The sequence below is a fragment of the Anneissia japonica genome, unplaced genomic scaffold, assembly GCF_011630105.1.
Source record: "Anneissia japonica isolate Jap-2015-1 unplaced genomic scaffold, ASM1163010v1 scaffold287854_len485379_cov200, whole genome shotgun sequence".
NCBI classification, from domain to species: domain Eukaryota; kingdom Metazoa; phylum Echinodermata; class Crinoidea; order Comatulida; family Comatulidae; genus Anneissia; species Anneissia japonica.
Window position 1 is genome coordinate 240,723 of NW_022732005.1, and position 12,631 is coordinate 253,353.

General features: G+C 32.9%; 1 protein-coding gene across 1 annotated transcript in view; it reads right to left on the reverse strand.

Annotated features, from left to right (window-relative positions):
• Positions 1-11,091, reverse strand: part of LOC117115529 (fibulin-1-like) — a 33,520-nt gene extending 22,429 nt beyond the window's left edge. The window contains exons 1-2 of the mRNA XM_033259369.1: positions 10,850-11,091; positions 3,574-3,833 (exon numbers count right to left, since the gene is read on the reverse strand). Coding sequence (XP_033115260.1) covers positions 3,574-3,833; positions 10,850-10,922 — 333 coding nt within the window. The 5' untranslated portion in view covers positions 10,923-11,091. The remainder of the gene's footprint in view (positions 1-3,573; positions 3,834-10,849) is intronic.
• Positions 11,092-12,631: the final 1,540 nt, after the last annotated feature.

Sequence of the window (12,631 nt, forward strand, 5' to 3'; positions counted from 1 at the left end):
AAAAACAACGTCGCTCTTTGATAGCTAACATTGTCTATTTAACATCACAATAATTCATTATTAAACCTATAGTTGTTTTTTGAATTGTACTCCACAAATCTCAGCCGATACCTCGCACAACTGGCTAACTGTCTCTATCTATTGTCGTGACATCATGGTTCGCTGGCTCACACTTGTGATATGTCTCGCACTTGTGATCAAATAACACGCTGGCTTGCACTTTGGCAACACTCTTTGGCAGTCAACTCGCCCCTAGAAAACCCGCCCTTGGAAACTTGCCCCATAAAAAAAAATACACTTCCTAGACCATGCAGTCTTCAAAATAAAAATTGTAACCTTTGGTAATCAACTACATTTTCCACATACATAGAAATTTTTGAAACTTAAACCATAATTCCACACTATAGACACTTTTTGACAAAAATGAAAAATTACGACTTTGTTACCCAATGAGAAGTGTTCTAATATAGACAATGAGTCGTGTCTCATATTATTTGTTATAGTTTTATTATTCATTATTTTCATTTGACTAGCATAAATAATTTTGTTCGAAAAACATTTATATGCAGTTGTACTTCGCAGCACTTCACTTGCAATTTGCAATTTCTAGTTATTACAAATATTGTCAATATTCTACCAATTTTATTATTTTACTTGCAATTACGTTATTTCCTAAAAATCAATGATTGTGCAATCATTTTCTATATAGTGACCATACATTAATAAATTAATTAATTTGTGATACGAAGAATATTCACAATTGGGTAATTCCACAGTGATTATAATTTAAATAAAAGGCCTTTAAAAAAATACAAACCTGCCTAATGTACATCTTAGTAGCAAATTTAGGATAAAAGAATGGGGGAGGGGTGGCACATACTATAGTGGAAGCTGGTTGTTCGGACAGGAGTCCTCCTTCATAAATACTCTGTCAAAGCAAACATGGATTTAGAGGAGAATGACCAATTATGAATGACCAATAATGACAAATAAAGAATGAACAAAGGAGATAACGGACTCCTAACAATTACACAGAATTCATAGCTAATCTATTTAAAGGGCTTTACAAGGAAAGCACTGAGTTGGTACGATGCACAGTGGGTTGTCATGTGTCTGGATAATTCCAAGCCTGCAGAGGTCATGCTTAAGTCACCAATATCAGTCGATGAAGATGGTCAGTGGTTCACCTGACCAACTGCATCAATTGTACATTATGTCCCCTAAGTTCATAATGACTCCCTAAGTTCATAATGATTGTGTAATCACTACTGTCACACACAGTTTGATCATGGTTTGATATTAGTAGGAAGACCTCCACCGATGTATTGTCTTTAGTAGATCATCAGGTTACGCTTATTAGTTGTAATTGGTGTGGCGGCATAATATCAATTTACTCATCGTCCTTGCCGTGTACGAGTTCCAAGAATCAATTCTGAAACATTTCATTACAATTCAGTACAGAAACAATTAATGTTAAACAAATTACAATATTAGGCATGCCATCCAAAAACCAACGTACAGACGCTATATGTTAAATTGAGTAATTAACATGAGAATGTGCCAGTATTGTATACTTTAGTACAGAGAATCTGTAATACTTTTACTCATAACTTTGGAAACAGTAGTAATTCGATTCCAGTAAATGACCAATTACTTAAAGCATACAATAAGGAGAATAAGCATAAGTCAATTTTTATTCTTTGTCACTGATGGTGGTTTTGGATGGCAAGCCTCTAGCATTATTGTTGGTCATAGGACAACAAGGAGCCAAAATGAAGAGTTTTGCTGCATAGATCACCCTTGCTATTTAATCCAACAGCATACATTTGTAATGTTTTGTTCGTAGGCAAACATTTTAATAAAATAATAATTGCACCCTAAAGGTGTATTCACACCGAATCCGAATTTGGTTCGTGCGTGTAACGAAACGAAAAAAAAAAATCAAATCAGTAGTAAAGAATAGAGGCGCGTACTAAGATGCGCATCGAAAACGTTCTACGAACCGAATTCAGATTCGGTGTGAATCTACCTTAAAAGATATAAATATAGGGAAAAGACCTCAGATGGGTAAGCTTAGATATTGAAAATCATGGCAAAAACTAGGGGTGAAATCAGTGATTATGAAAAACTGTTTCTAAAAAACTCCAAGATGAGTAGGCCTTAAGGACCTGAAAAAAATTAGAGTGGAGTAGAATAGTTAGAGTGGAGCTAAATAGCTTGATGGTTAAGATGTTTGCTTTCCAATCACAAGTTCCTGGGTTCAATTCCTGTCATGGTAACAGGATTTTTTTTCTCATGACTGAACATGTGACATGCCCATATATAGTAGTGCTATGCCTATATATGGTCATGGTGTGATGTCATCATGCCCATACATGGGCATATCACACTTTTTTGTCACACAAAATTTGATAGTGTAGACTGAGCTTTAGCTTCATAATGAGACATAGTCTTATGTAGAGCATCTTGTGTGTGTGTGTGTGACGAGATTGCTACTTTGAAGAGTGATTAAGTTCACTGTTTGGCATATACTGTATTTGGCCCTAGAGCAAAAAAATAAATTTAAAAAAAGAATGGTACAATTATTCTACTCACATCTTACATTCTACTCAAATTTATTCTACTCACATCTTACATTTAATACTCAAGTACAGTAAGATATAAAAAATATAATATAATTTAACCTAGATATTAAACAAGTGTGAAATCTACTCCCCAAAGGACAAAATGTAGCAGAAAAGGTCTTTTTTTATCAATCTAGTTTCACTTTTGGAAAGATCTTGATCAAAAACTCCATGTAAGAATCACAAGTAACATATATTATGATTCAACATTTTCTTTCAGTAACCTTGAATGATGGAAGCTAAGTACCTGGAGACCTGGCTGGCAACTGCTGATAGGGGAGTGTATCACTAAGAACCATTACTAAGTGAAGATTGAAACCTAAATAAGGTTGATGTTTGAACGGAAAGATAAGGTTTTTTCCCCACATAATTGACCCTTTTTTAATAACGTTTTAATCTAGTGCAACTGTTTAATGTCAAGCTATTTTATGTCTTTGCGCTTGTAGCTGTCTTCTAACATTGCTTGAATGTATAAGTGAGTGATTCGTAACAGAATTTGAGATGATATAAAAGTGAGGGAAGAAAAAAATTAAGGAAAAAGCTGCAAATACAATGTACTGTAGGCTGTTACTGGTTACCTGTTTCTCAGTTGGGGATCCTCTATATTTTTATACCAGCACTACTTTATAGACAATATAAAATTAAAGGTCCCAATCAATGCTCCTTCTGCAGTGGCATATCTACAGTAGCAGCTTTAAAGTGGGGGAGGGAGATAGGGGTAGGGGGCCCATGAAGGTGAAGTGAGGAGGGGATCGATGATTAAGAAACGGAGCACTAGCTCAATTTTTATCTACTTGAGCGTGGTTTTTTTGTACTGCCCTCATGTTGAACCTGTTAATGATCCTTTATGCAATCACTGATGATTTCAATCATGTTAACAATAGGTTATTTGAATATAAAATAAACTTTACAAAATTGTTGTCAAAATGATATCAATTACAAATCCTACCTCATCTTGAATATTGTAGCAAGATGAAGAGAGAATGCCTGCATACACACACGTTTCTATTTGTTTATAGTCGCTTATTCCTCGATCGCAATATGTTACTTCTAACGACCTCCTGCAGCATGAGCTAAAAATATTTTCACAAGATATACGGTCAGATTCCGCTATGCCTACGACGTTATCGTATGATTCGCAGTGCAAATTAGTAGTTCCAAACTCCTCACCAAGACTGCAGCATCTTGTCATTATGCTCTGAATTGCACCTGAAAATGGAAAAATTATAATTATTCAATTAATAATTAATCAATTAATTAATTATAATTATTCAATTAATAATTAATCAATTAATTAATTATAATTATTCAATTAATAATTAATCAATTAATTAATTATAATTATTCAATTTTATAATCAAAATTCAAAATAAAAACCACTTATGCTCACTGTTATTGGCATTTTCACTGTTGGGGGTGAAATGAAATAAAATAATAAACAAAAATAAAATAAATAAAAAAATAAAAATAAAATAAAAAATAAATAAAAAAATAAAATAAGTCTTGATAATTTGAAATCAGCAACACATAGTTTGTTGCTTCATCACATGTTTATTGAAGCACTTAAAAAATTATAATTATTCAATTTTATAATCAAAATTCAAAATAAAAACCACTTATTCTCACTGTTATTGGCGTTTTCACTGTTGGGGTGAAATGAAATAAAATGGGAAAAAAAATAATAAACAAAAATAAAATAAATAAAAAAATAAAAATAAAATAAAATAAAAAAAATTAATAAAAAATAAAATGTCTTGATAATTTGAAATCAGCAACACATAGTTTGTTGCTTCATTACATGTTTATTGAAGCACTTATGTACAACTTTTGAAATGTTAATAATAGTTTTGCCATTTACTTTGATGAAACATTATGCAGAAATATTCGTCTGACCACCTCACCCCACCCCTCACAATATCCACCTGTTGAGCAAATGCATGATTGGGTTGGAGATTATTTTCTTTCAGTTGCATTGGTTTCGTTCATTGCACTCAAGAACATCCAAGCAAAGCACTTTTTAAATAACATTCAGGAAACAAATCTCCTTTGGGAATTGATAAATTTGTAATTTATTTAGTTGACCTCAAACTTTGACCCCTAACCAAGAGATGTTCTGTATGTCTTTATGTATTTCTTTACAAGTGCGGCAATGTCCATTGGTTAAAAATATCCTAACCAAATCCCCGGGAGCTTACAACATCAATGTCAGTTAAAAATTTGATTAAACATATCCTGAAGGGAATCAGAGAGTGGTGTGCAAGTGTGTGGGACACCGTCTTGTATCATAAATGATAAACAAATTACTGGTACACACATTTCTAATTGGATTTTTATTTAGTAGAAGCATAAAAAAACACAAATAACTCACCAGATATAAAAATATACCTACTAAATTAAATTACATCGGGGCCAGTGAGACAAGCAAAATGTTTATAAAAAAAAAATGAATTGCCTAATTTATAATACATTTCAAAAAGTTATTTAATTCAAAAGTCAAATCAGTTTCAACTACAAATTAGAGCAAAGAAAAATCAAATTTCAATTTGGAATATGACAACAAAGACAAAAATGTTCTTTGATTTGTTTTTATATTTCTATTTTCATTGATTTTAGCAACAGTTCCCTTTTCTGATTAACAAAACATCTTTTTAAAAAACATCCAACATACTTTCCTCAGCTTTTATTTTCACAGATGTTACACATTTAAAACCTGTGAAAGATTTAACATGTGGAGGCAAAATGGGGTTCAGACTTCAGCATACTGTTATAGGCTATGTTCTCACACGGCTGCTAACGGTTAGCAGGATCTGGATCCTGCTAACCGTTAGCTGCTGTACGTCCATACGAGAAAATCCCGATCCGGATACCAACAATATGAAGATCGAATCACTGGCCAATAAGAAACTGGAAATTGTAAACGCGTACGTGTGATTGGTTGATGATAGAAATGCGCTCAACTTCCTAACCGATAGTGCTTGCTAACCGTTAGCGGTATCCGGATACCGCTAACGGTTAGTGCTAACCGATCCATCGTTCTCAGACAGGTGCTAACGGTTAGCGCTAACGGTTAACTCCCCATCCGGATACTAGGGCTCTCGTGAGAACCAGGCTTATATGATTAAGTGTGCATGAGACATTTTTTCCAAAAGCATTTTTTTTCACCATGAAATTGTGAAAGCAAGTTCATTGGTTTGTCGTTAAGAGAAGGCTACCAAATTCAAAGAACACTAAAGTTCATAGAAATGGAAGCAGATTCACTAGGTAAAATGTTAATAATTTTTTCCTCTTGTTTAATCACTCTCACAAAAAAGTGTCTAGAGATGTTCACAAGTGGAAGACATCAGCTTTAAACAAACTTTGATTCATAACTTGCACAGCAGACAGGTGAGTAAAATAATTATAGCTGTTTTAATGTTGCCTGTTCATTGGCAGATGTGTTTAGGCTTGTTATAAATCACTACATATTTGGTCATGTTAGCATTTGGTGAACATGCTTACTTGAATTATTATCTCATTTTAAGACCTGACAATGTTATTAGCTGAGGTCCGGTACCATGTAAACGTGACTAATTCAATTGGGGTGTTTACATCATTTTTAACAAGGTGATCGACCTGGCAAATCTGATTATTTGAGGTTCATGATGCTCTATAAAATAATCATAAATAAAAAATATGGTAAGAGTAAGGTCTGTAGGGTAAGTACTAAGTCTACTAAAATTAAAGCAAAATAAAACCAGAAAATTAAGAATTCTGGAAAAATTAACATTCAAATCTTAAGGCTTTTCACATAAATAAATTTCACAATTTATAAGCGTCGCCAGAAGAAATTAATATCAAAGTATTACAGTAGTACCGGTTTATCAATAAGAGTTCAAAAAGGTCAGCTTTGCTGGATATAGAATATCATTTTAATGAGAGTGATCATCATCCTTGTTAAAAAATGAAATTCAATATTAAGAAATAAAAATAATTAATCAACGACAAATATCAACTTTACTTGGAAGAGGATCAAAGACGGTCAATTCTAAAAATCTCAACATGATCAATTGCCCATCAATTATTTGTTGAAGTGGAATCGTACAACAACCTGGGAACATGGTCATATATCGCCACTTTTGATCAACCAAACAGAAACTTGATTCTGGATGGAGAACTCCTGAAAAATGCCTCAAGGTATATAGCGTCCTTATCTTGCAATCAACATTTTCTGTGATCTCATGAATCCAGAAAAAAACGTGCTCAAAGAAAGGACATTGGACCTAGAGTGTGAATGTTACATGCAGAGGAACATTTCAAGTATTTAGACACCTGACCATCCACCGGTTGGAGAGGATTTGTTGCAATGTGGATGTCTGCCAATACAAATTTAATTACATAGAAAAATATTCTTTTGTGTAAAACCTGTATGCTTACTTTTTAATTGTAAACAGTTGGTTGGTTGGTTGGTTTAACCATGGAGGAATTATGGTTTAACCAGAAAGCACTTTTTTCCATTTAAATGTGAAAACTGATGGAAGTTTTATCCACAAATCTAAGTACCTGTATTTTAAAAACTACTAGTAATTCAGTAGCAATATATACCTATGTAAAATTTAAAAAAACAATAGTGTTACCAAACAAGAAAGATAATTGGCACTTTATTATATATTAATGCTTGCGGTAAACCACGTAGATAGTAGTCTAACTACGTGGCGTACCGCAAACATTAATGTATATTATTACTTCGCCATGCAAACCTACGAACAATAAATTGGCACTTTGCAATGATCCACTAACTCTTGTGCTACCTTAATTGTCCAAAAGTTTTCAAAAGTTTCAAAATAACACAGTTTTTAAAACTGGGTGATGGAAATATTTTCACTGCAAAGAGTTTATTCACCCCCTCTCTAACACAACATAGAGCCGTTCAGTTCAATTTTTTTTTGTGTGTAATATGCAATAAAATTGATCATTGCTATCCTCAGAAAAATGAAAAATAAAAATCTCCTCTCATTATTACTACTAGATGATATTCTAATTATTATTTGGCCAAACATATTGTCATCCACCGCTTAGATCCTCCATAATTAAAAATGGGAATCTACATACCACCAGAAATGAAACTGATAATCTAGATTAGGATAACTTGCAGAGATGACTGGAAAGATCTCATGCTAACAGAATCAAACTTCCTGTATGAGGGACGGACACTAAATGCTTTTGCCATGTGATATGAAAATATGGGGCAAACATTTTAAATTAACTTTGTTTATTTGAAAATGTGTAAAAGGTTAAAGTAATATTATTTTTGCATCCTGAACAAAACATTCTCAGAAAAATGAAAAATAAAAATCTCCTCTCATTATTTTTACTAGATGATATTCTAATTATTATTGGGCCAAACATATTGTCATCCACCGCTTAGATCCTCCATAATTAAAAATGGGAATCTACATACCACAAGAAATGAAACTGACAATCTAGATTAGGATAACTTGCAGAGATGACTGGAAAGATCTCCTGCTAACAGAATCAAACTTCCTGTATGAGGGACGGACACTAAATGCTTTTGCCATGTGACATGAAAATAAAGGGCAAACAATTTAAATTAACTTTGTTTATTTGAAAATGAGTAAAAGATTAAAGTAATATCACTTTTGCATCCTGAACCGAACATTCACTGGCCATCATTAAAAGAAAAGGCGCATGTAAACCATAAACCTGTGAAAGGGAGGAAGGGTGCATTGAGATGACGTAGCATCACGATCACAATGCAGGTACCTAGATGGCATTTTGCCATATATCAAAGTCAAATGACTTTCAGAATTGTGTATGAATTTTATTTGTGATAATAATCCTTGTTCATTATTCTGCCTAACTCTTATGTGAGATTTATTTACTGAGCTGAGTGTTCAAACTCCAAATCAAAACTGATGCTATTTGGGTTTGAACCCGCCAGGTTTCCAGTGCAAGAAGCAATGAAATTCCCTCTCGGTCAAATGCCAAGCACTGTTCTTTGGAAGGTGAATTAATATAAACAGGAAAACAAGAAAGTGAAACTGAAGTATTTCCCCTTTCTCATACCACTTTTCCCAACCCATCCACACCCTCCTTCCCAAAACTTTGTCATACACTCTTCTATATCATTATATTATTACTATTATTAGTTATACTTTGTTAGAATATTTGGCTCCCAGTGACTAGCATGCCTAGTATGGTATTAGGACACATACAACTAACCTAGTCTAACCAAAAGACATTCACTGCCAAAGGTATTTCTGCACTACTGAGCTAAACAATTAAAAAAAAAGTTTTATTAAACTTAGCATATTGAATTGTGGTTTATTTTAAACATTTGGTATCCAGATTAGGCCTCAACCTTGACTGGTAACACAGGCAATACACAGCATGACTTCCTTCGAAGCTAAGACCGAAGCAAGACAATAGCAAAATGTCAACATATCACCTGCATGGCAAATGTGGCTAAAAATCATAGCCACACAGCAACCCTCAACCATAATGAAAATGGAGCTGTTCGGTAGGATTGGATATCACAATGCTCCAGAAAATAAGCACTTCTTCATTGGAATTCATTGCTGGGGTACAGATGCACCCTTCAGCTAAACCTGGAGGCTATTCACTGGCATTGATGATACAATATGATCTGTGCCATAATGCTTCATATAATGATCTTGGGAATTCCTTGCTGTTTAAATGCAATACAGGGGTAACCTTCTTGATCCCATTCACACAAGCAAAGACAAATTGGCTGATAAATTCGACTGAACTTGGTACCAATGATATGTGCATCCCTCATGGGTTAATAGGGAGCAAACTTGATACATCTACTTCAAACACTACATTATTGAAAAAACATGCGTCACTTGAAGCCAATGTTTATATTACATTATCGTTAAAAATTTATCTTTTTCATATAAATCAAATCAGATTATAGCAACAATCACTCTTGCTCTTAATGTGTGTTCTTAGTTTCAATAAACACAGGGGTTTTTTTTTTACTGAGGAATTTCCTCATTTACATTAGGTTTTATGAACTGTGTGTCAATCTTAAACTAGTTTAAAAGTTACTTTCCTATTATTATATTTTTGAAGCCCTGTCAAGACTCAAATGTGACATGCTTAAATATGGTCATAATGACATCACAACATGACCATATATAGGCACATTATGACTATATATGAGTATACATCAGTTTTTTTTGTCAAAGAAAATTTGCTAATCTCTATAGAATTTTATATATATAAAATATATTAAATTAACAGCTATTATCTTTTATTGAATGAAAATTTTAATTACAACATAACAAAAAATATAACCAACATTTGGGCCAAGTAAAAGTTTAAAAAGTAATTTCTATAGTGTCCAAAAATTTGTAAAAGAAATGAGGAGACCCTTCTTTTGGCAGTGAGTCTTTTAATTGTGAAGGAATCAATTAATATTAATTGGATCTACAATTAATACCACAGGATACAGTCAAAATAAAAATCATACTAAAGTATTAGTAAAAAGAATGCAGCCAGAAACAATAATACTTTTTTTCTGATGATTTGCGTAAGAGTATCTAATGGAAAATTATATGTGCAAAGGGTTTCTACTTGTGTGCAAGAACAGGCAACTTGGATCCTACTGAAAAATTCTGCGCAAAATTAATTTTAATTGTGTTTCTATTCTATAACAACTAGATTTTTGCAATGCATAACAATAATAGACAAGATCAATATTGCAATAATAATTTGGAATTCAAACTGTGGTGTCCATGTAGGTTTTAATTGATAATTTTAATAATTTATTTAAAGTTAATTGAAATGTAGTGTAAATAAATAATACCATTTTTTATTTCAATAATAATTAAATTTTTATATTTTGCATAGACTTCAAAATCAGCAACTGACCAACAAAGACTAATCAGAAAGCAAAATATGTGTTTCATTGGAAATTCTGTGATTTTAATTGTATTAAATGTTTTAATTGGATTCTATTTATTTATACATTTAACAAATTTTAGTCACTGGTAAGTAAAATTATTATGGAGTAAGTGTCCATGATTACAGTTTTTCTTCTTTAAATAAATAAATTAAATGTTTAACCCTGTTTATTAAGATTGAAGGAAGTTGTTATTTCTGCAATAATGATCCATAAAAGTTAGTTTAATGTAGTAAACTACAAGCCTACACTAGTCTACACTGCAATTAGTACATGCTTCCTGACTAACTAGCTTACTTACTGGCCTCTTTACCTTCACCATAATTCATAAAAAGTCCAAAGACAACCAAAAGATGTCCAAATCGATGCATCATTACCAACAGTTATCTATTGGGCTCCAATTGGGAAAGTTCAAAACAAAATTCCTGCTGATAAAATCTCTCTATGAGAAATCAAGCCAGCTTAACTTGAGCAGTTGCTTCTAACCCTTGCAAACTCCAATTCTTAACTGTGATTCAGAAGTTACAGTACTTCTGAAGTGAGCCAATAACTTCTGTCAATCACACGGTTGAGTGGGTTCGCGGGACAGATTATCAGCTACCACTTGCTGTGCTGCTGTTGTCAAAATGTTTCCCCGAATGATGAGCTCTTGAGAGAACAGAGTTGAAGCTCTATCTACGCCAACATCCTCAGATTACAAAAAGATATGCGGCATGGTAAAAAAACATATCATATATGCTATGATCTGATGTTAATCTTTACATTTTAACCATCCGGACAATGACCTTACCTGTGAAAATAATGGACTAATCCAGGCTGATCTGTGATGTCAGAGCTGAGCGTCAGAGTGTATGAGATATTGAAGCTTAACAAACTTTAATAGGTGCCCGCTGCTTGAGCACTCTGGGGCCATTAAACACCTTTCAACATTAATCTTTAAATTGCTCTTTTCTGCAGATGGTAGTGTCCCCATGGTCAGAGGAAAAGACCTCTCTGCTTATGAAATCCTGGCAAGAGATAGGTAAACATATTAGCAATGCACACACAAATATTTTAATGAGAATATTTCTTATTTAATATGTCATAAAAGGTCTCAATCACTGAGGATTTTCTTTAGTTTACCAATAAAATCACAGTGGGATACAATTAAGGACTTTGTTACACATCACATGTGATTACATTTTCATAAACTAGGAAAATAGTTTGTATAATTCTCGAAGGCAGCCAGTTATATTTAGCTTGTAAATGAAAACATTTATGTTTTCGACTATCGGGTAACAGCCTCTGCAATGTTACTATGAGGCAAAATAGACCAAGTATTCTGGGTATTGGTCCCTGCCCTACCTTCCCTCTTATCCACCCACTAAGACAGATTAAGTTTGAAGTTTTATTTGTAAAATACAGAGAAATATCCACTAAATACATAACTATGGCATAGGCAGCCAAGAATTGGATATAAAAAAGCATGAAATATACTCCAAAATATTAATCACAATGGCTTCTTGTATTATTTTATAATTACATTATATTCTTCCATCATTTCAAACTCATTTATTAACATATTCCGTCTATTGCTGAACTTCTTGTATATCGACACTAAGGAATTCTCTAACGAAAAGAATTATACATGATCATGATATAAAATTTGATCTATTTAGTATTTAAGTTTTTAACAGTAATTATGATTATTATGACTGTGAATTTAACAGTAGTTTTTTGAATGGTCACATTTATCGTGTAAACACTAAAGGAAAGCTCCATCCACAAGTCATCAAAGTTAATGTCCCTTTAAAACTGCTTAATATGATACATGATGGCTAAAGTATTGACCAATTAAAACCAGACTTATATTTCTGACCAGTTCTCAAACTGGCACGTTTGACCATTAGGGGACAACTAGAGTTACAAAGGTCAGACTCGCATTTCTATTTCTTTTTCTTTTTCTTTTTTTTTTTTTTTTTTTTTTTTTTTTTTTTTATTATTTATTTAGGCACACAATACATGTGCCAAGGATTGTCAATAGCGAATATATCACTGTCCTACTTGTAGGTGACAATCCCTTTCACAAGACAAACATACACGC